Here is a 24,547-nt window from a genome sequence, read left to right as displayed (position 1 = left end):
TACAAATGTGATCTTTGCTAAGCACTATACTCTTAGAAATAACAATAATAAATATATCTTGCAAATTCAACAACATCTAGATATGATATATATTTTAAGCAAGTTAAGTATTCCTTTAATATTGAACATATTGATTATTTTCTTTTCAATTGATACCCCAGTACTCTTACACTTAAAGTCACTTTACTGTTGACAGTCCGATTAAAACCCACCTGTGACCGATTCCATTACGATAAAAAAAAGCGCAACAGAACTGGTCAGACGTCAGGGTATCCATATAATACATTCTGGTTTTCTGTTAATTATGCTCTGCACTAAAAGATGCCAAAATATAAAGACAAGATTAGGCATTATGATAATTAAGCCGAAAAATTAATAAAATTGCTTTATAATAATAGTAAAATTTTGTTATATTACCTCCAGTTAATATATCACAGAGATTTTTTTTAATTATTTTTACTGCCTGTGCCTTGCAAATGGGAAAAAAATCGACTTTGGGAAAAATACAAAATCAGGCCAAAAATAGCTAATATAATGGAAAATATACATGTTTTAACTTTTTTATGCATACATTATGCTGTGAAAGAGTAAGTCTTGTCAAAATTTTGTTTATATTTCAAGAAATTCATTGCTTTTTTATTCATTAATGTAATCTGCATTTATCAAATTGGGAAAAAATAATAAAATTTCGGGAAAAATTGACAGTTTTTCCGCAAGGGGAAACCAGCCTTTAGAAGGCAGTAAATTGCACCAAAAAAATTTACTGTATCAAATCATAATAGTAGCGCCACTTTGGTGTTATTCAAAACTGTAATGCATGCAAAAATAATATAATGGTTATTCAATATAAATTAAAGAGATAATCTTGATAAATAATATCTTAGTAAATGCACGAACACATCTTTGCATCCTTATGATGAGTGGTAAATACCTTTAAGTATATATTGCATAAAAGTCTGTCCAAGACAACATGAAAGAGACTGGAATTATTGGTTGTTCCATAATAGTTTTAAATAATACAAGCCAATGAAAGTTGTCATTCAAAAGCCAATTTTTTTTATTAAACTTATCCAATTAAATGAAAATACACTTGCATCATACATAACTTAAGAATCATAATATAAAAGAAAACATGTGTGCAAAGAGAATAAAGCAAGGTAAATCTCAAAGATTTTGAGATTCCTCAAAAACGAAATGTAAAAATTTTCAGCTGTCATAATTATTTTGATCACTTAAAGCCAATGAGATTAAATCATTAATGCAAAAAATTATTAAAAGTAAATGTCTGATGATAAAGTTAGATGAATTTTCTTGAGTATACCGGTAGATGTTTTATTTATATAATAAATACGAATATCACTTAAAGCTCACAGTTTTCATGGTGTAAATGAATATTATCGTTAAAATGTTTGCTCCAAAAAACATAAAAGCTCTTCACAAAAAAAATCTCAATGTAATCATTAAAATGTTTTCTCCATAAAATATTAAAGCACTTCACAAAAATATCAATCCAATCGAATATGTAGCACAAAGACATGAACCATTTAATGGCTATATCTAAAACCGGGCTTGTACGCCATACAATACACAAAATGGTCCAATACACAAAGGGCGTTTGAACTTTTTAAACATTTATGATCTAATGCGAAGAGTTATTTGGTTGCCCTTTACATGAGGAAACATATTTTAACTTGATTATTTTATTTCCAAGGCTTAAGGTCTGCCAATACATCTGCCTTAAAAATTGTATGCAAGGTCAATTAAAATAATGGAAATAAAATTTGCATCTTTTGTTTATATTTAATACTTAAAATGTTTGAACACTAACTCCTGGGACCATGGCTACAAATAGTCTCAAGTCTGAGTTCAGACTCAAGTGGCCAATTACATTGTAACTTGCCTTCTAGGTGAGTAATTAATATGATAAGATTTGCTGAATGTTTCTACTTTATGAAGCTAATATTAATTTCAATGGAAAAAATGTATCTTTGTAATATAATGTAAGTGCTTTTCTGAGTCTGTGTCTGAACTCAGACTTGAGACTGTTCGTAATCACGGGCCATGAGTCTCTAAGAGAGACTCAATTTTCTTGCAAGGACCCTCATTTCCAGCTTACTGTGCATCTGTTGGACTCCTAAAATAATTGTTTGTGGAATATCAACATCATATGAGGAGCCTACTAAGTTACCAGAGAGCCCTATTTTGTCAACATTGAAGGTCCAAGGAACACCAGCTGAAAATCCTTGTGAAAACGCTATTATTAAAGTGTACAGTGTACAGATGCCAGGGTTTAAGAAATAGTCCAATTGAATACACAAAGACGTCATATTATGTTATTAACATAACAAATAATTATCTTTAAAATTCAAAAGCAACACAAATAAGGATAAAAGCACTGAATACATATGTTGACATAATTATTTGTACCAGTAAACGTTTCTTGTTTCCGGCAGTCTTATATGGAAATGACAAGGGTGCAACAGAGCAAAAGAGAACGCTCGTCTGTTTTTTTAAGTAAAAAAAGTTGCATTCAACAATTATTTAGGCCAGGGCCAGTATTCAATACTGATCTTATCCTTATCATTAGACATGCCTCAGTGATTTCATTCAGCCTATTGGTCAGCTAAATATTCAGACTAATCAAATCTCTTAGTTCCTAAACTTAGATTTAAGTTCAATCTAAGTTGCTTATTGAATATGGCCCAAGCATCTTTATACTGGGATTCATTGTACATGTGAGTGTTGCCTCTGGCAATCTGTGTACTACATTAAATCTACTATATGCTTTTCAGTGATTTATAGAGGTTTAACACTGAACTAAAAATGATACTCCACTGTTTTAAATAGAGAAATAACAAATTGTTTATTTTTCACTGTTTTGAAAATTTAGCCCCGTCTCACTTTCAAAATTAAATCTCAGCACTCACAGGGCGGGGACAAAATAACAATAGCTGTCGCTACCAACAAAACACCAAGGCTATCCCAATACCTAGACTTTTTTTATCTGAAAAAAAAAGACTACTGGTACTAATAAAAGGAAGATGTAGTCAAAGAATACTGACTAGGTTACCTGACAAAAATGGCAATACAAACAAAAACAATGATGGTTGCGTAGTCATATGCATGCTTCGTCAAATATCAATAAAGTCTAAATTTTCTTCCTGAAATATATTACAAGTTTTTTATTTTGAGTGAAGTGCCCACGATGTACCAGAAAATATTATGAACTTGAATCTATAACTTCTCAATTATTTCCTCCAGCATTATCACAATATTATAACATCTTACATTTGAGAAACATTTATTTTCACAACTAAGGGTCAGACAATATAATATCTAAAAGCCTCTTGAGACTCAAGTTGAGTGAACATGTATATTTTACGATAAATTTTGATCTAATGAATCTTCATTCAATCTTTATGCCATTCAGTCATTTAGCTAGGCCATGAAATGTTATCTAGACTTGAACTTGCATCACTTGATGAGAGGCCGGACTTGAACCACTAGACCACTCCCAACTTTTGTACAATAACATATAACTGAATAATTTGACACATTACTGAATTATTTGACAAACAACTGAATTATATGACACATAACTGAATTATTTGACACATAACTGAATTATTTGACAAACAACTGAATTATTTGACACATAACTGAATTATTTGACAAACAACTGAATTATATGACACATAACTGAATTATTTGACACATAACTGAATTATTTGACAAACAACTGAATTATTTGACACATAACTGAATTATTTGACACATGACTGAATTATTTGACAATCAACTGAATTATTTGACACATGACTGAATTATTTGACACATGACTGAATTATTTGACAAACAACTGAATTATTTGACACATAACTGAATTATTTGACACATGACTGAATTATTTGACAAACAACTGAATTATTTGACACACAACTGAATTATTTGACACATAGCTGAATTATTTGATACATTACTGAATTATTTGTCACAAAAAGGAATTATTTGTTGCATTACTGAAATATCTGACACATAATTTAATATTTTGACACATAAATGTAACTGTGATACCAAGTGGTACTTCCCCAAAGCTTGTGACATTTTTTTTACAAAGCCATCTTAAAACTTACTATTTCTTTACAGCCTATCTTTTGGCTAGTTGACTCACTAAAACAATTTGAATGGCTATTAGTTATTATTGCATAAATATTGACCAATCAATAAACAGTTACGATAACATTAACCAAATTGAAAACTTGACTGGTTTTATATGTAACAACTGTCTGTTGGTTATTTCAGAGCCAGTATATACATGCACAGTTTTTTTATTCTGCAAGCATTCAATAAATATCATAATACAACAAATAGCACTTTAACATTGCAATAAATTATCAGTAAATTTTGTTATCACAAAATGCTGGGCCAATATTCTGTAAAATTGCCATTTAAAGAGCAGGGTCAACAAAAACTGCTGCATATATATGTTGAAATAAGATATTTTGACAAATCGTATTTTAATTAAGAGAGTTTTAAAATTTGTTTTTCAAAGTTGGAGTCTCAAACTTGGGCTTAAGATGTTAGTAAATATGGGCCCAGTATTACAACAAGTGGGAATACAGTTCATCGAGGTGCATAGTTTGGTATGATACGGTATGCGTATTGTCAGGCACGTAGCTAGGGCCAATTTGAGAACGCCGGACAACATATTAACCCCTTCATGCCCTAACCCCCTTCAGTTTTCACTTCAAATTCGGGGGTTTGGGACAAATACCTTGACCTGTCAAAATTTCCTTACAAAACTGCCTATTTGTGTCAGCTACGCATCTGATTGTGATTATGTATGGGTACAAGAAAATACATGCACTCATGAATGATGGGCAAGCATCTTTGTTGTGTAATGAAATATGGGTTGGAGTTTGGATTTATTGGAAATAAAATTTGGACAAGTACATCTACAAGCCCTAATCTTTTTTTACCAGCATCCGAATGATAAGCCATGTTTAATTTGACAAAAAAACAGAGTCTCGCATCAGATCTTTTTTTTTTCCATTCCAATGTGATATATTTGTTCAGTGTATCAGAAGTATAAAAAAAGATATGCAGCACTATTTAGCATTGTAGAATGGCAACTTGATGGGTATACAAAATATAATGTCACAATAATCTCCCTATCTGAGCAACACATTGTTATCAATTTAAACAAGAGATGTTTCTCAAACATTATGCCCCACATGGGCCATGGGTGCAGGCATTGTCATGTTATCACACAGACAAGCATTTTGCACTCAAAGTCACTGTGACCTTTGACCCGATGACCCCTAAAATCAATAGGGCTCATCTACTGGTCAGGCCCAACCCCCAAGTCAAGTTCGAGGGCAATGGATGCGACATTTTGGCTATTATCACTCAGACAACCTTTTAGCATTCAAGGTCACTGTGACCTTGACCTTTGACCCGATGACCCCTAAAATAAAAAGAGATCAACTACTGGTCAGGCCTAACCTTCATGTCAAGTTTGATGACCAACGTCCAGAAATTGTGGAGTTATTACACAGACAATCTTTGGTCTTGCAAAGGACCCACAAACTACAGAATGACCGCCCAACATGTGCAAAGCAATATAACCCCTTTTTTTGAAGGGGGGCATAATGACAAATGTGAATGAAAGTGGAGTTGATATCAATGTATTTTTTGCATGTTTCTATATATGGTACAACGTGAGATGTGGTATTAAATACCACTCTCAACTCCGGGAACAATAATAAATCCTTAATAAATGTATGTATTTGGTTATCATAATGGTTACACATGAGCAATTACATTGTTAAAAATGTAACCAATGCCATTAAAATACGACCAATCACAGTTTTGACTGAATGCGTACTTTTGGGGAATCTTTGCTTAATCTAATGGCTTCTTTCACTGCATTGCAGATCTTGTTCAGAACATGGAAAGGCACTTTCTTGTTCACTGGGAGGTACACAACGTGGTCTATAAGGTATCGGGCCTCGGACGGGTAGCTAGGGTCAATCGGGGTCATGGGGTCATCGGAGTTGGGGGAAGTTTCTGGTTCGATGATGTTTAGCTGTGTGGCCCCTCGGTAGGCATCGACCCCAAGGGCGTTGAGCACACTAAGAACTGTGTCTGGGCTCTCCTGAAATATATTATTTTCTAGTTTTTAAATGATTACTTAAGTAAAGTACATGTACAAGGCAATTAGCCATTAAATAACACCATTATAGACATCTTTCTTCTAATATATCTATATCAAAACTGTCATGTAAAACTACATGTACATGCATATTATGCTCAAGTGAACCTCTGCGAAATTTGCATACATTAGGTAAAACAATCCTGACCAGTATAACTAAACTACAGCATACTCTCATAGGTTAAAATGTAACTGAAGTTTCTATTATTTACTGGGGCAAGTCCAGAATTTGACATTGGAGCTCTTTGGGGGTTTAACATATGATGTGCCCCCTTTCCCTAGGAAACAAAAAGACTGGCAACCCCACGTCTGCCCCAATAAAATACATTATCATTCTTGAAATCTGTATGTGGTTTGGAGGTTGCTGCTGTAAAATAATTATAAATGTAAGGCTTATGAACACGCCCCCCCCCCAAAAAAAAAAAAATAAAAAAATAAATAAATAAAATAAAAAAAAAAATTAGTAAAATAAATAATTAGTTTTCCAACACCATTTGTGAGTGGAACATCATCATTAATCATCATAATATTGGCCCCAGGTAATAGCATACAGTATATTGGTTGGAAAAAAAATATCGTGAACATTTTGCTTAACTAAAAAGCAAAATTGTCACGATATTTTTCAAACCAATATAATATATTATACTATGACCTGGGACCAACATTCCTACTCCCAGCTTACATAGTATTGTATGATACTTGATTTCTTTTAGAGTCAAAGCTTCGGTCTTAAATGATTGAGAAAGGTACCCTACAACAGTAGGATTTAAGAAATAAGTCATTAGACTCATTGAATGTTCCACTGCACGGAAATCTTTAGTAAAAGGCGAAAGATTTATACGTGACTGTAGTGAAACCAGAGTTAACATGAAAGGTATTTCACCGGTTTATATAGCGCCTAAGCCATCACGAAGTTGTGTTTGTGTCGAATCAGATTTTTCAAATTCAGAATTTTGATTTCATGGCTGTTAAATTCAGATCACATTAAGATTTCATACTCTTCCGACTGAAATATTAGTAATTCATTCTCCTACATAGTATTATAAATGTTTAAATTTCACTTATGGCTTAAACAGAGATAACTGAGAAATCATATTTTTTAAAGGATTCGAACTAAAACATCTATATATAACTATGACATGGGAGACAATCCAAATGAATGTTACCTTATAAATTCAAAGTGTACAAGTACAGGTTGCTTCCCCTACACATAAAAAGTACACAACGTTGGTAAATATTTTGGTTATTTTAATATATACCATTGCGTTTGTGAGTTTAATTTCCATACGTTTCCCTTCCCTGTCTATTTTGACAGTGGACCACAGTTAACATGTGTTAACCACTTAAAATGAAGTTTTCAAGTGAAATGACAGCACAAACAAAATCAGAAGAAAGATAATTAAGACTTAACAAGGTTTTGTATCTAAATAAAAGCAATTTTACACATTGTATAACAAATAGCTAGTATTCTGCAAATGTTATATATGTTATTTATTGAATTATTGGATATCATTTTCAAAGAAGAGAAAAAACAAGATTCATTTTCCATTTTGATAATAGACTGTGTTTTAAGTTACTTGGAAAAAATCACCATGTTATCTATACATTCAGGCAAGCTAAAGCAGCTTCAGACAAGCTCATTTGAACAGCTTCCTGCCTGAACGATCAACTAAATTAAAACTATTATTGTGAAGACTGTTATACTCACCACAAGTATGGGAAACAGCCAATAGTTGTTGATAATAGCTTTCATTCCCACCATCTGTGCCTCCTCTGGCAGCCTCATTCTCACATAGTCCCCTTTCACCTGCCCAGTCTCGAAATCTGATTTGCTGAAACCCTCCAGCCTCTCTCTGAGCATTTGCAAGAGGGCAGAGCTTGGCCTCATTTTGATTCTCTGAGTCATTTGATCGGGAAACCCCCTGAGCATTTGAACAGCCATTGCTTTATGGTCGATACCAAAAAATCTGGCAGCAGAGATAAGAATTTTTTCTGAAAATGGCAGGAGTATAAGATAAACTAGGTAATACTTAAATATCTTTTTTAAAAACTCCCCATGGCCCTGCACACGGTATGTTCCATAAACCTCCAGCATCTTCTTATAGACACTTTCATCTTTGATCTTTGCTATTGCACCGCCAAAAGCTGTCGAGAATTTTATAACTCCAAAACTAAACAAAACCAGGTCTGAACGTGGATTTCCTATTACATCAAATCCACAGAAACTTTCGGCACAGTCTTCTATCACAGGCAGATTATAACTTTGAGCAACGTCAATGATTGGGTCCATATCGCACCATTTGCCAAATATATGGGCAACAAGGATTGCGACGGTATGGCTGGTTATAAGACTGGGGAGGAGATCAAGTTTTGGCTCAGTTGTTTCAATGCTGATGTCCCATGGCACCACCTGCGGGTATGAATTTAGTCAAAATTATTCATTCAGCTCATTGAGATACAGAAATAAAATTAATGTATAAATGTTCTAAAAACTGTTACAAAATGTAACTTTCGCCACTGAATTGGAAACACAGGCATTTTTCAATGGTGAGGTGTCCTATTTCTTAATAAAGTTTAACATGTAGCAGAAAACTTGATACTAGAAAGGTTGCGAAACACTACAATTCGAGGGGTTAATGCGAAAAGGTTCTAAGTGACATTAAATAGAGAAGAAGATAGAACCTTTTCGCTTTCACCCCTCGAGTCATGTACGTGTACATATGGGCTACTTTTAGTGCATTAACTCATCCAGTAACGTGTACATGTGGGCTGCTTTTTGTGCACTACGTCATCCAGTAACGTGTACATGTGGGCTACTTTTTGTGCACTACGTCATCCAGTAACGTGTACATGTGGGCTACTGTTTGTGCACTACGTCATCCAGTAACGTGTACATGTGGGCTACTGTTTGTGCACTACGTCATCCAGTAACGTGAACATGTGGGCTACTGATTGTGCACTACGTCATCCAGTAACGTGAACATGTGGGCTACTGATTGTGCACTACGTCATCCAGTAACGTGTACATGTGGGCTACTGTTTGTGCACTACGTCATCCAGTAACGTGTACATGTGGGCTACTGTTTGTGCATTACGTCATCCAGTAACGTGTACATGTGGGCTACTGTTTGTGCACTACGTCATCCAGTAACGTGTACATGTGGGCTACTGTTTGTGCACTACGTCATCCAGTAACGTGTACATGTGGGCTACTGTTTGTGCATTACGTCATCCAGTAACGTGTACATGTGGGCTACTGTTTGTGCACTACGTCATCCAGTAACGTGTACATGTGGGCTACTGTTTGTGCACTACGTCATCCAGTAACGTGTACATGTGGGCTACTTTTCGTGCACTACGTCATCCAGTTACGTGTACATGTGGGCTACTATTTGTGCACTACATCATCCAGTTATTTGTCCATTAAACATAATGCACATAAGCACAAAGAAAGTTATGTATGCGAGTATCAGTGAATCTAAAGGAAAAAAATGAAATTGAAATTTCGCAAACAGCTTTTAACCTCAATCTCAACCTTTACATGTAGCTATAATGATTTTCAGTTATTAAAATATAATAATTAAAACAAAACTTATTACAAATGATTACAAACAGCTTTTAACCTCAATCTCAACCTTTACATGTAGCTATAATGATTTTCAGTTATTAAAATATAATAATTAAAACAAAACTTACTACAAATGATTATTTTACCTTTAAATTATGGTGTTTGACAACCGTGACCATATCTGGAATGTTTATAGCTGACATAATAACCTCTGACCCTGCTTCAAAGTTCATGACCTTGAGGTAAAGGTCAAGGCCAGATCGGACAGAAAGGCAGGGCAAAACGCTGTTGGTGTTGTTGACATTGGTCCATCTTTTTTGTAGGTCCGTTACAACCTGTATATTAAAATTAAAATATCATTGGACCGATTGTTCAGAAATTTGTTTATGTTAACAACATTGTTAACGTTCATCGTTGTTAACTTTAAATTTTTTATTGCTCTAGAACTTTTACGTGCACACTTGTGATCTGCAGTATTTCTAACAAGGTACGAAACGACTGTTTTAGCTGTAATTTTTTATATAAATCTATTAGCACATCATTAAATACTTCACATTTAACAGTTAACTAAAATGTTGTTAATCACTTTTTCAACTTTAAAAAATTCCCCGATTGTCTGTTCATTAAAGATCCTAGTGGTGAAGTAAAATTATCATAGTAAAAAATTTCTTTGTTTTCTTTGTTTTCCAATTCGTTTATAATTTTCCTATTTATTTACAATTTTTGTTGTAGTTTTTTTCATTATATCTGACCGATTCTATCACCTATGGAAATGACACTAAAAAAATTGTAGTTTAGTAAAAGTGAGGTGTCTTCATTCGACTTAAACTCATTTTCAAATTCTACCCCACCCCAACATCAGAGTTTTTGATTTATAAAACATGGGCCTTAGGGAGAAACAATTTAAAAATGGAGTTAAATCATGTTATTGATTTTAATCAAAAAAGTAAAATTTGCCCTTGTTTGTTTCAATTGAGATGAAAAAATCTATAACCGATTTCTTTCTGGCCTAATTATCAATAAAAATGTCAAGAAATGTACATGGTTTCACAGCTTCATAAATGTATTTATACCTTTTTGTTGTTTGATTGGCAGCTAAAACACTTCCATGCTGCAGATGAAAATGTCCTCCAGTCCCCATCTGAAAATATTGGTACTGGTAGGTTATTGAATTGATGTGAATATATGCAAGTATGTCATTTCAGGTGCACCATGAAATCAACTGTATTTTGTGCTTTTATCTGTAATGACGCTCATCATAAATGACAGAGACGCTTCCCAGACCAGTGAAAGTAGTCCTGCACACCCATTACAAACAGTTCACACATTCAATATCATGTAACGTGCGACGTCAAACAAGCCCAGCAGATCCCTTCAGAGAAAAGCATGCTCGACCCTGAAGGGGTCCGCTGGTCTTTATATACAGTAAACTCTCAATCCACACAAAGCCCGGGCTTTGCTAATTTGCATATTACCAACCAAGTAAACATACATACTATGAACATACTTCCGTCTATAACGAAATGTTATACTATGAACGCACATCCGCCACCCTTGGCAGATCATTACAATCACATGATATCAGACATGTTCAAACAATAAAATGATATTTTGAAAAATAAATTTGGATATGTAGTAAATAAAGTTAAATCATTAAAGATGACTTTCTAACTTTTGACGTGAGATCATAAATGAACAGCATTGAAAATATGCACACTAAATAGTGATGTTTTATGTACACAGATGACAGTACTGTATATCATTGAATTAGTATTTATGATATATAAATAAGTCATTACATTAGTTAAATTTGTTTTATTACTAAAATTGATAAAACTTTGACAGCCTTTGTATTGATCAATTTTAGAACACTCAAATTTCCTTGTTGAGCAACTAAAAATGTAGTATCATATGAATTATTAGATATGCCAGAAACTGGTTTACATCCTCAAGTCTCTGTATAAGCCTGGTGCGTAGCTGACTGTTAACAAATACGCAGTTGTGTAATAACATTTTGATAGACCTGTCTAAGTTTTTGTCATACCAAAAACCTGAATTTGAAATAAAAATCAAAGGGAAGGGGCGACCCTGTGACTCCCAATCCCCAGGGCATCGATCTCATAATCCCAAATTGGCCCCAGCTTCACACCTGTAAGCTTATATAAATTTAATACAACCAGAGTTATTTTGGCGATTTTTATAGTGGGTATTCGGTCATATTCCAAATGGCAAAGTGTTTTTTTCCCAATTTTGCAATTAAAATTATCAAAGAGAAGTTCCGAAAATTTTCGAAAGAAATAAAAGAATAGCAAAGATGAAAATATAAACAACAGTAATTTCCCTTTTAATACATGCAAGAACCTATTCACAGAGACATACAATGCTGGTTTAATATCTGGGTCACTGTACCGTAGCAGACGGGTCCTGGTACCTTAGTAGCAAATTTATACCCAAAAAACACCTGACAACAGTGATTGAGTGTATAAGTATATACAAATGTAAATTTAACATTTTAGTGCAAGTTTGAACATAATTAAACAACTATGAGCCTACCAATGAAGATGCAGGAGTATGGTATAATGGAATCCATCTGTTTGCCTTTTTGTTGCCCTGCATCACTTGTCATTGAAAACAATCTGAAAAGAACAGGATCATTTAGCTACATCTGTTATAAAAACTCTGATTATTATCGAATAGGATGATTGTCTAAGTTGAGATCCTGAGCCTCCCTTGTGGGTGACACCTTGCAACCAAACCATGGTGACCCACACTTAGAGCTTGGTTGGTCTACAAATAACTGTGGCTGATACCTCTTTATTCTCTTCTCTTGGTTGTATTTAGCTTTTAAATGTCATTCATCATTGTTACACAACCACTTTATTGGGGATAAATCATGATGGTAAAAAATCCTCTTTTGACTTTAGGCTTCTAATTCTAATTCACATACTGGAAGATATGTAGTGAGGTCAAGCCATAATGCAGCCAATTGGCACAGGCACACCTAAAACTTTTTAACACAAAAAAACAACAAATCATGTCTTTTCATGGTTACAGGAAAGCACAATTGAGACATTACCTTTCTCTTCCAAAATTTGGAAAGGTAAACGTTTGACATCAATCAAGGGGAAAGCAATTTCAAGCTGTAGCACTCCAAATGCAAGCCAAAAATTATTTCCTAACAATAACCTGAAGCACAAGCATGGATTTACCAATTATAGATAGAAGTGTTCCATTTATCAGATAATGACAAAGCCGAAATGCTACTTACAGTGCATATACACATGTACATGTATTATTCGGGAATGTCTGCCAGTTTGTACAAAAGTCACAAACAATATTCAACTTTGACTTGCAGTGTTTGTGAATTAAAGGCTAATTTCAGTCACAGTAAAATGCTAGGATGCTGAGACAGACTACCATAACACTTTGAAATCATTAGAATTCATGATTATTCCAGAGGGTGAAATATATTAACATAATGCACCAGTCAATTGTAACCACAGCCCCCAGGTCCGGGGAATAGCGGGCACTTTGAATTTCCGTTCATCCAAGCCCGAGCATAATCTCTGCCCTGCGGGAATAAACTGCTGGTAAAACCCCTGCCAAATGTCCCACACCCCAGGGACCCTAGATAAGGCTAATTTCCTGCTATATTTGGTGTGAAGACAAAACCACCATATATACCCGGCCACCTGGAAGGTAAAAACACGGCCCATTTCCCCTGCTATCCCCGGTATAGCCCAGAACCTGGTGGGGCCGTGGTTACAATTGACTGGTGCATTAACTCTTTGGTATACATACATGTAGTACTCAGGGTCAATTTAACTTTTATGAAGAACATAGGTCTTATCAGGGTGAACATAAAATTTCATTGACTCTCAAAATTGTATTTGAAATAGTATTTATTATTTGTGATTCTGGTACAACATGAAACAGCTTGTAGTACCTCGTGTTTAATGCACCAGTCAATTGTATTTACAGCCCCCTCAGGTCCAGAGGTCCGGGGGTATACCGGGGACAGCCGGGGAAATGGGCCGTGTTTTTACCTTTCAGGTGGCCCCGCAGTACCACGTGAATGCAGTGGTTTTGTCTTCGCTTTAAATATGTGGGGAACGGGCCTTACCTAGCGTCCCTGGGGTGCAGGGACATTTGGTGGGGATTTTTCCATCTGTTCGTCCCCGCAAGGTTGGGATTTTAGCCGGGGTTGGCTGGACCAAAAGTCAAAGTCCCCGCTATTCCCCGGACCTGGGGGGCCGTTGTTACAACTGACTGGTGCATAAGGAGGGCATGGAGGGGGCGTGGTCATAAGGAGACCATAGTCCAAATAATTGTACGTTGACGGATTTTTTTTTAGATTTTTGATATGGCAAATCCTTCACGTACAAATTGTTTAGTATCAAAAGTGGGTAGTTGTTCCGATCAGGATTCCGGGTTAAAGCATATAGCGTCTATAAAATATCATAAAAACAAGAAATATTACCAGATAATGTTATTTTATATTAGTTCCGTACGCACAAAAAAAAATATCCAACTTATAATTATGAGTTTGACGGCTTTTCTTCATTTCATTCTGTCAAAACATAACGATATATACATGAAGGGCACCTGCAAGGCTTCAGGGCACAGTTTTAAATCGCTCGGAACATTTCGGACATGGCCGAGTTGTTACGAGTGTATAACAAGGTCTATCTCGAAGGTTTGTCGGAGGAGGCCGAGTTATTACGATTGTATCGAGTTGTTCCCCTTCGCATAATTGTTATTTGTGTCAGTCAACTTTCGTTTTATTGGAAAGGTAAACAACTTGTTTTAATGCATTAAATGCTTGTTTAGTGCAAAATAACATTTCACTTACATGGTAAAATATGAATTTAACTCTTTATGTTCAATTTCAACCATAAAATACTTCACTTAAAACAATTTCAATATTTTTAAAACACCCCCGTTTTTTGCACATTCCCGTTTAGACGTTAGGGATTGGAAGAATCCCGTATAACACGTCTATTATTTTAGACTAAAGGAGACCATAGCAACATATAAATATTTTAAAAAGCTGTTCAACATGTCTAAATACGACACACAAATACGTATGATAATATTACCATTTAATTGTTTTTATATATCTCTTTAAAGGGAGTGCTTTACATTTTTAAGAAGCTTGTCAGTGTATTACCTGTCTCTTTATTTTGCAATGTTTAATGACCAAAATATAAACAGGGGAAGAAACTCTTGGTGTCTAAACCTACTGTTACCCGTACACCGTAGCGTACATCTATACATATACACTATACAGTGTACCTTCCAACGGAGAGTTAAAAAAAGAAAAAAAAAGTATCAAGAAATAGAATATATTGTCATCCCACAATCCCTTTTGGTACGCCAAATCCCGAGCTGTTTTGGCGGTATTCCGTTGGCCGAAGCTAAGTTCGCCGGATTTCACTGACAGAGCAAACTGTTTTCGGTTTCCATAAGAAAACAAGCAAACATAGGTGACACTTATACAGTAATGACTTTCATTTATAAAATTGATAAATCTTAAAAATGACATCACATTCGAAGAATATATCAAAAATATTTGTTCATTGGGAGGGGAGCCACTAGCCCCCTGTGGCACATTTGAACCTAAACTGTTTGGCTTATCCTACGGGAAGAGCGGCATGTTCCAAGTCCTCCCATGGATCATGGGACGGATACAAGAGTTGACTTAAGATGGGGCGTGACTAAGGGGCGTAACCTTTTAACTTGCGCCCCTCCCTAAGAATCCCTAAATCGTTTTGGTTTAAAGAGTTGGCTGATTTTTTATCTCAATATTTATCCTAAAAAGCACTCCGGATTCAAGTTATTCTGGTTCCTGTCTTATCCATAAACCGTAATACTGATTCCATATTGAGAGTGAAATTATAAATCATGTTTTTTTCGGTCCGTATATTAACATCTAACCCAATGACACGCGCGTAAAGCGGAAAGGTGGCCGTCGGAACATATATAACAGCACTCTGCCGACTTCTAGACAACCGTTGTGTATACTTCCTGTCAATCCAGGGGTCGCAGGTTCGATTCCCCGCCTCATCACTAAACAAATACTAATCATCTTCCGCGAGGGACGTTAAATGGGGTCTCGTGTGACAGTACTATATACTGATGCACGTTAAGGAACCAGAGTAGCTCTTACCAGGGTTACGTCTGGCTGTGCACTTTGCTCTAAAACATGAAATGACTAACAATCTTCTCGGAGCACTCGCCGAATGGACAAAACCCGAATGCGAGTTTAAATAAGCCAACACGCACACTTGAGCCATCCATGCGACTAGTTCTTCCACATACACACTGCATACTCATTAGTTCATATTGGTATTTGCGTATAAATAATATTAGCTCAAATTGAAACTGTACGTGGTTATTTTGTTTTGCAATAACAAATCGACTTACATGAACACCGGAGCGTGTATCGAATACTCCGTGAAGTTTAACTCAAATGCTGCTTTCCAAATAGTACGGTCCACATTTGTGATAACTCTAGATTTAAGTTTCACCTTGTTGGGTACAGAAACACTTGAAATAGCGCGTACCAGAAAGGCGGATATAAAAAACGAAAAACAATCAGCCCCAGGCGTATGCAGTGTTTGTCATGATGGATAGTACAAGTTGTTGTTTTTTTTATTGTTTTTTTTTTCTTCTTTTTTTCTTTTGACCATGTTCACCATATGATATATAGTAGAATGCCGTATTTTCACTATCCTAACATTATCAAAACCCCTAAAAGTCATAATTTACTATCCAATCAATGTGGCAACCACCATGCCCAGGTCTGTAGGCTTTCTGTGTATTGTGTAAAGGCCCATTAGTGGCTGTTTTGATGTATTTAAATTATTAAAATATAAAACGTTCAGGGACATTTTGTTTAACAGTTCATTTGAAAAGATAAATTAAGACATTCGTTTTATAAATATAAAGACAAAAAGAAAATAAGATTTTTTTTTATAAATTTTTCTTATATATTTGCATACGTGACTTATCATCGGATGGTAAAACACTGTTTATACATGTCAGACCAATAATAAAAGAAAACTTAAATCATTATTGAAGCTGTACAAATCGATAGGCCACACGTTATACATAGTGTATAATTATATTTAGAGCCAACGAAAATGTATATATAACCCCGATCATGTGACATGTAAATCATTGTAAATTAAAATGAAACTGTTTACGTAATCTTAAATTTAGATACGAATCCAAAATGAACAATGTTTACCAAAAGAGGACCCCTTATCAATGTGTACACATAGTATTAGGAATTTCAAATCAAAAGAAAAGTTTTATCAATAATTTAACAACATCCGATAGATTCTCGACCTGCTACTACTACAATCAATAACTACATGTTTTCACATGAACTCACTGAACCTTTTGATATTTAATAAACAGGATATCACATTACGATAATAGATTGTCAATGTATTACTTCCTTAAACTGTCACATGTATTTTAGTGTATGGTTAAAGCAGACGAAATAAGTTCGCGTTCTCCCCACAATATTCACATCCATACATCTATTAAACAGAAAATTAAACTAAAAAAGCTGTTTCAAACTGCATTTACCTCACAATTAGAATGTCCTAAGCACAGAGAACGTGTCACCTCTACTTTTATCGATGTCTTTAATAGTTTGATCAACATGTATATAACACGTCACATGAAATTATTAAGGAGCTCCGGAAATCCTATGATAATTAAACTTTGCTTTAAATAGATATTATCTATATTGATTATAGTCGATACGACTTAGAAAATATTAATAATATTTCAACAACTTATTTACACAACAATGATCATATTTCCGTGCTTAAAGGGGCTACTTCCGAAGAGGTATTGATTGATCCGATTCATTGATTATCAATGAGGACATTTTATCTGTTTGATCCATTCGTTCGTGAGTTTATTAACAGTCATTTTGAGCATTCTTTCATTGAACTTGATCGATAAGTATGTCAAAAAGAATATGTATTTGATTTGCGTACATGAATAGAAATACAGAATGCATTAAAGAATAGACCCCGTAGGCCCATATTTCATCGTCGTGAAAAATATTTATGAAAAAAAATATTTTTCAATAATTTTTCACATCTTTGGCATTGTTATATTTAGTTTGAAATGATAAGATTTTTTTATGATTTAAAAAAAAGTGGGAATTTCATTTATTTCGAAAGAAGCTGTTTTATTGGTCTCGTTTTAAAGACAAAGTTAATAGGAATTTCCAAATTAGGTTGACACCAAAATTGTTTTGATATATCTTTTTTTCAATCTTCGTGCTGTATTAATTCTAACTCATTTGATCAAAACAAAAATAACATATGTTGTGTGTACAGATAAAATATAAGCGATATTTGGCGCTATTTTAACTGGGGAAATTTTAGCCACGTAGCTATTGATAAAGGAAAGCAACATTAATAACGGCTATACTTTTAAATGTGCACAATTATATGAATTATTGATCGGGGCGGATCCAGGTTTCGACGTTAGAGGGGGCGTAACTTAGGGGGCATAACCTTTTTACTTGAGCCAACCGAAATTTATTTGGTTTAAAGTGTTTGTTTGGGGGGGGGGGGGGGGAATTGGGTAGATAGAGTTAGTCCACCAAGAACACTAGTACCTAAGACGAATTTCGGGGGCCGCAGGTTGCGATATATATGTAGTCGGAATATTTATATATAGATTCTCATTTAGTGATACGTTCGGCTAACACATGACTTTCTCCACTTGCATTTCTAACAACAGTCTGTGTATTTACATCTTTAAAAATGCACGTTTCGCTAAATAATTAGGTTTCTGTCTTCCATCTTTAACGTAAGTGATAAAGGCGTTATTATGGTTCACTCGATAAAAGTGTCGGTGATGGCTCATATTTGTTAATTGGTGACAACGTGATTTATTGCTGTTTCATTTTGAAATGGATTTACTTTTTTAGAAAAAACAACAACGAAAAACAAATGAAGTGACCGCACGTAAACAGAAAAGGCTTGGTTTTTTTGTTATTGCTTTGGTCAAAGTTTACGTTGTTCTTATCATGCAATGAACTACATTTTATTAACACATTTTATGATTCATTTTGTTTTGATAATGATCACCAGCATTTTTACAGAATTATCATTAATTTAAATAATCTTAGTGGACAAACTATTTAACTTATTCCTTTAAGTTTTAAGCTTAATAATTATGAATTATTCTTGGTGAATTTCATTTCCAATTCACACTTAAGTAATCCATTCCCATGTGGCTGTGGCTTGAATTCAATAAAAGATAAGAGATTCGGTCGCTTCGAAGCATGCCATAAGCACCACTTGAGTTGAGCGCACATGTATAGCTGTCAATGAAAGGCAACCACGAGGACGGAGTTAATGGGCATGCTTGTAGTCATTCGGAACTCCTTGGCCATTTTATTGAAAACAACCTCAGATGTATGCCGGTACATCAGTAGAAGTAGTTCGTGAATTATAAATTAATTAAATGTACTGTTTAAGCTTGTATTTATTGATTTAAGTTAAAATTGATTGCCAGTGAAGTGTATTATTGCAAACATAATCAAGATTCCCAAAAGTTATGACATTAATTTTAACAACTAAATTGTATTATTACGCGATCTTCTTGCAGCGGACTCAAAGATACCGATTTCTGAGTATGAAAACCGTCTATATACATCCGAGGTTATTTTCGATAAAAATGGCCGAGGAGTTCCGAATGGCTCGTAGTACATTTGGAGAAGAATAGAGTTTGTTTTAAGTACTACATATTAATTATGAAGTATATAAACATTAAATGCAGATGATACAATCTGGTTTTCGCACATATTTGTTGGCCAATGACAATTGATGATTTACCTCATGCATTGTAGTTCCATATCAGATAGAGCAGATCTGCCGGTGAATACAAACATTTATTTTCGTCGAGCTACATGATTTGGAACAGTCGCATATGTTCAATAGTACGGTGTATTTAAAGCTGCACTCTCACAGATAGATCGTTTTTACAACTTTTTTTATTTTTTGTCATGGAAAAAAACAAATTTTTTTGCGTAAATATCTGCAAACCAACGATAAAAGATTACTGACAAAAGATCAGATCGCAGATTTTGATATTTCCGTTCGTAAATTATTGTTTTATGGCTTAAACAGTTACCAACGGGTTAAGAAAAATGCATAAAACATCAATTTTTGAACTTGAATATAAAAATCTGCGATCTAATTTTTTGTCAGCAGTCTTATATAACCGGCTTCCATGCATTTTCGCAAAAAAATTGGTTGGTTCCAAAACAAAAACTAAAAAAGTTGTCAAAACGTTTAATCTGTGAGAGTGCAGCTTTAAGACCAGGTCTTAAATAGAATACTTTTAATCTTAACTTTTTATATTTAACGAGCCATATTATTTCTATTCTAATAATGTAGTAATGCACCAGTCAATTGAAACCACGGACCCCGCAGATCCTGGGAATAGCGGGGACTTTGACTTTCGGTCCTGCCAATCCCGGATAAAATCCCCGTCCTGCAGGGACACACTGCTTGTAAAATCCCCGCCAAAGGCACCTGCATCCCTGGGACATCCTAGGTAAGGCCCATTCCCCGCTGTTTGCGGCGTGAAAACAAAACCACTGCACTCACTTAGCACTGCGGGGCCACAAGAAAGGTAAAAACATTTCCGCCGCTATCCCCGGTATACCCCCGGACCTGGGGGGGGGGGGCGAGGTTACAATTGAAGTGTCTGGAATTTTAGTTTGATTAACGGACAATTGTTTCGAATTTATCCAAAGAATAAACAAATGTTTGTAGAACAAAATCATTAATACTGATCGGTAAAGAACATGAGGAAATCTTTACCCTCAAACTTCAAAGTTTATTGACAAATCGGCATATAACAATACTTTTGGCCATTAAACATATTTAGCATTGTACAGACGGCCGAATAATAAATATTTACAATACAATTACATGTAATGTTTTAAGGAGTACGTGTTTTCAAAGAACATATAGATAGATATTAAGGAAAAATTAAGAAGCAGTATATTATAAAGTTGTTCTTGTCTATTTAACATAGCATGAAGCATATAATTATAATTATTTACTGCCCTTTGTTTCATTTAAAATTGTGAAGAAAAATAAATTATATTTTTTTAAATCCTTATTGGAAGCAAAATATTGCTTTCCGAACGTAGAATTTGTGACGTAATTTATCACGTGATATACACACACTACAAATGTTTCACATGGGTTTTCGTTTAAATTCAAACGTTTAAAAAGTCCTTAAACGAGACACTTGTTGAGGCATTTTCACTGCATCCACTTTAATCCGAGCACTATTCAGTGTTGTGAATGGGTCAACTGGGGCATTTCGAGTCTTAAAACAACTTCACACTCTTAAAGGCGACCAAAGGCCGAATGTAGCAATTCTTTTAAACACTTACTTTTTTGAACTGTTATAAGCTAAACATAGTGTTTGAAAATCGGAGTCCATTTGCTATCGATAATCGAATCGAATCAGATCAAGTATTTCGATTTACTATCGGACAATAATCGAAAGTTCATATAATCATTTAGAAAATACATTCTATAAACATAGTATAATCATGATCATTTAAATTGTTTAATCTAAAATCAGTATGTGTGATGCTATAGACGTGCTTATTGCAACAGTAAGTAAATATCCATAACCCTTTTCTGTCTTAACGAAAAATCAAAACACATACTAAATAATTGCACATCAATTGCATAATGATGCACACCGCATCAAGTAAGTTTTCTTAGCATTTTATCCATGTAAAAACATATTGAATATTTGTGAACCAGCTTAACATTCAATAACCTGTAATATGGAATATTTCATCAAAATATCTTAATTTCATAATACTTCACAAAATAGTAAATTTGTTAATAACAAACGATACCACAAAAAGGTTTCAAAAACAGAATGCATCGAGCCGGGATCCCCGGTATTTGCAGGTAAGATCGGACCCACTACACCATAGAGACTGACTATTGGGGTTTTATGAAATATATATACAATTAAAAACAATTTATTTTGGGAGACCCTGTAAGTTTTTAAGCAAAAGTGTTTACATTCACCGCATTTGTGTAAGAGACTGACCTCCCTTGTTAAAATGAACTCAACGAGAATTTACCGGATGGAAAAATTGACATGTACCCTTCTCTTACCGCGTAACTAAAATACGTAGTTACCGGAAGTAACATTAGCGACATCGATTTTGGACAACCACTATCGATTGTCGCCGACTTAGCATTGTCAGCGACGATTTATCGATTGTACTCGATAATCGTTTCATCACTAGCTAAACATAGTCAACTTTAATCAAGGCGCCAGTCAATGTTGTACTTCTATCGAATGATACACTTGGAGCTCCCCCGCAACGCCCAACATGAAAAACATCCCCCTTTTTAAGGGTGATAAACGCCGACATGCTTGCACTATCGAAGGAAGAAGTTGTGCCGTCTGGGTATGCATATAAATCAAGAATGTAACGATTCTTGAACAAACGACAATATGTACGTGTGTTTGATGACGGTGCCAACAGATTGAAGCTGAAATAGTAGAGGCCCGAAAGTGGTGCCAAAAACTCGCCAGTCTCAGGTGTAAAAGCATTTCCGTTGTTTAACAGTTCACTGCTAAAAATAAGTATGTCTGACTCGTATTTTGGATCCGTTACCAAAAAGGAGATAATAGGACCTGAAAAACAAAAACAAAAACACGTGGTATTCATCTAAAATTAAAGCATTGGCATGGTAAATTGTCACCATGTTGTCGTTTTGCTTGTTTGTATATTTAAATGCTTTGGTCGGTTAATAGCAATTATTGGATAAATATTAATCAATTAATAGAGATTTCTTAACTTTGATATAACCAAAGAATTAAACAGTTTTATGCAATAGGCTGCATGTTTCGCTTGTGTCTTGCCGGAAACATTGCGCGACTTCAACTTTCATGATTTTCATTGTTTTAAACACAATTTTGGTACAAATTTCCCACTCAATATTGTATGTTTAACAATAAAATGTTATAAAAATCCAGCTCTATTTTGTATGTTTCACACTAGAATGTTTCAAATTTCCCACTGAATACAATATATATGCAAAAAGCTACAGAAACATGCTCAGTAGCAAAAAGTTTAAACATAAACCCGATTTAGTGGCAATGGGCAAACGCCAAAGACATATAACAAACAAGAAACATAGAACAGCACAAAACTCTAGAAACAGCACAGTGCATAAATACTATAAATAATTGGTATGTTTATCAAGAATTGCTAAGTACCGCCTTGGAACGGTCAGTAAAATGTAAATTTATTGGGGGTTTAAACCAGTTTATGTGCACAAACCTCACTCTTATCCCAACAATTCTTAATAAAGATAAAACGCAAAAGGTAAATCTTATCAAAGTATGCATTAACTTGAGGAAACTCAATAAACCAAATAATAATAAAAAACGAAAAGGTAAACACCAAGTACTTCAATGATTAGAGATCCCAACTCTATCTGCAGACGGAGGGAAACAATTCAGAGCACCTAATGCAAATACTTTTCAAAGATACAATGCAGTCATCGTTAGAAACCAAAAACATCACACACCAAGTCTGCCTTATAAAATAAAAGGTTTAAAACTGTGTGATCATAGAGTTTCATAATGAAAAGCATCATTGTACTAAAACTGGGAACAAATAAAGAAAAACATTATTAAAAATAAAAGCGACCTTCCAAATGATTTGAAAACGTAAAATATTTGAAGAATATTAAGTCACAGCCAAAACAATCGGAGTCAGTCAACACGTGTTCAAACAAGTTAAAATTTCAGAAAAACAAACAAACACATTTTCTGAAAACTTTAAGAATATCTTGAAAAGACTTTTGATAATACGAACCAAGTTTGTAATTGGTTAACACCGTCTCATCTTGATCATATTTAAACAATGGGATCTCGTTTAAGGAATAAAAAGACATTGTTATTACAGATGGCTGTTGTGATTAAATGGTTTAAATTTCCTTTTCACAAAATATTTTTTAAAGCAATTCAAATCGATGCATCTTGTGTTTGCTTTTTTTTGCTTAAAACGCATGAAATGACCGCGACCGTATACTTTCGCATCATGTTATAGTTTCAGTGTATAGCCCATTTGCCATTCGCTTTTTTATAATATTGGTGTAGGTGAAACTGAGCTGTTATTTAAATAAACGATGTATAGTTCGGCTTACGCTCGTTGTTAAATCACTTACCTCTCTCCGCATTCATTTGCTTCTGTAATAAGCCCATAGATGCATTCATCATTGAAATGTTATCCTGACAGTCTTTTAAAAGAGTCTTCGTCTGCGTTTGTAGCAAACTCATCGATGCGTTAGTTATCGAAATGTTGTCATTTAAAAGGGTCTCCGTCTGGTTACTATGTTCTGCTGTGGTTGCCATGTTATCTTGCAAAACGTTCATCTCCATTTGAAGCTGCTGATCCGTTTGTTTTAAATTTTCAAGCTCGACTGATTTCATATCTTGGATAAATAGTTCAATATGTTCAAGTTTCTTTTCTATGCGAAGCAATTTCAGTAGCATTTTTTCGTCATAATCAAATCTAGATAAACACTTTGGTTCATCGGCATGTATAGCATGGAATCCTAACGCAAGCAACACCACTGCACCGCCAAACAACATTTTATATGTTAGTCTTGTGCTTGGTGTTCACGCGTTGTGAAAACATTCAAGATGTTGAATCTTATAAT

The 24,547-nt window shown here is 34.6% G+C and overlaps 2 protein-coding genes and 1 non-coding gene across 5 annotated transcripts; all 3 read right to left on the bottom strand.

The window, feature by feature from the left end:
* Positions 1–342: 342 nt before the first annotated feature.
* LOC128240875 (uncharacterized) lies at positions 343–17,578 on the bottom strand. 3 transcript variants are annotated; one of them, XM_052957845.1, is made up of 6 exons: positions 17,382–17,578; positions 12,336–12,418; positions 10,856–10,923; positions 9,929–10,117; positions 7,923–8,624; positions 343–6,157 (listed from the first exon to the last, which is right to left on the bottom strand). In XM_052957845.1, exons 2-6 carry the CDS (start codon positions 12,406–12,408, stop codon positions 5,864–5,866), a joined length of 1,326 nt encoding a protein of 441 aa, XP_052813805.1. In that variant the 5' UTR covers positions 12,409–12,418; positions 17,382–17,578; the 3' UTR covers positions 343–5,863. The 3 variants fall into 3 exon arrangements, with proteins under 3 accessions (XP_052813805.1, XP_052813807.1, XP_052813806.1); XM_052957847.1 differs by lacking the exon at positions 17,382–17,578 and adding an exon at positions 14,953–14,974; XM_052957846.1 differs by lacking the exon at positions 17,382–17,578 and adding an exon at positions 14,882–14,908.
* On the bottom strand, positions 6,963–7,079 carry LOC128241945 (U5 spliceosomal RNA). The gene has a single exon (XR_008262533.1). It is a non-coding gene; the product is annotated as a U5 spliceosomal RNA (small nuclear RNA).
* Positions 17,579–20,652: 3,074 nt separating the features above from the next.
* LOC128239886 (uncharacterized) lies at positions 20,653–24,499 on the bottom strand. The gene is made up of 2 exons (XM_052956329.1): positions 24,053–24,499; positions 20,653–22,511 (listed from the first exon to the last, which is right to left on the bottom strand). Exons 1-2 carry the CDS (start codon positions 24,477–24,479, stop codon positions 22,117–22,119), a joined length of 822 nt encoding a protein of 273 aa, XP_052812289.1. The 5' UTR covers positions 24,480–24,499; the 3' UTR covers positions 20,653–22,116.
* Between the last annotated feature and the right edge of the window lie 48 nt (positions 24,500–24,547).

Source organism: Mya arenaria, chromosome 7 (assembly GCF_026914265.1).
Source record: "Mya arenaria isolate MELC-2E11 chromosome 7, ASM2691426v1".
Lineage (NCBI taxonomy): Eukaryota > Metazoa > Mollusca > Bivalvia > Myida > Myidae > Mya > Mya arenaria.
This window is presented reverse-complemented; position numbering and strand designations above follow the sequence as displayed.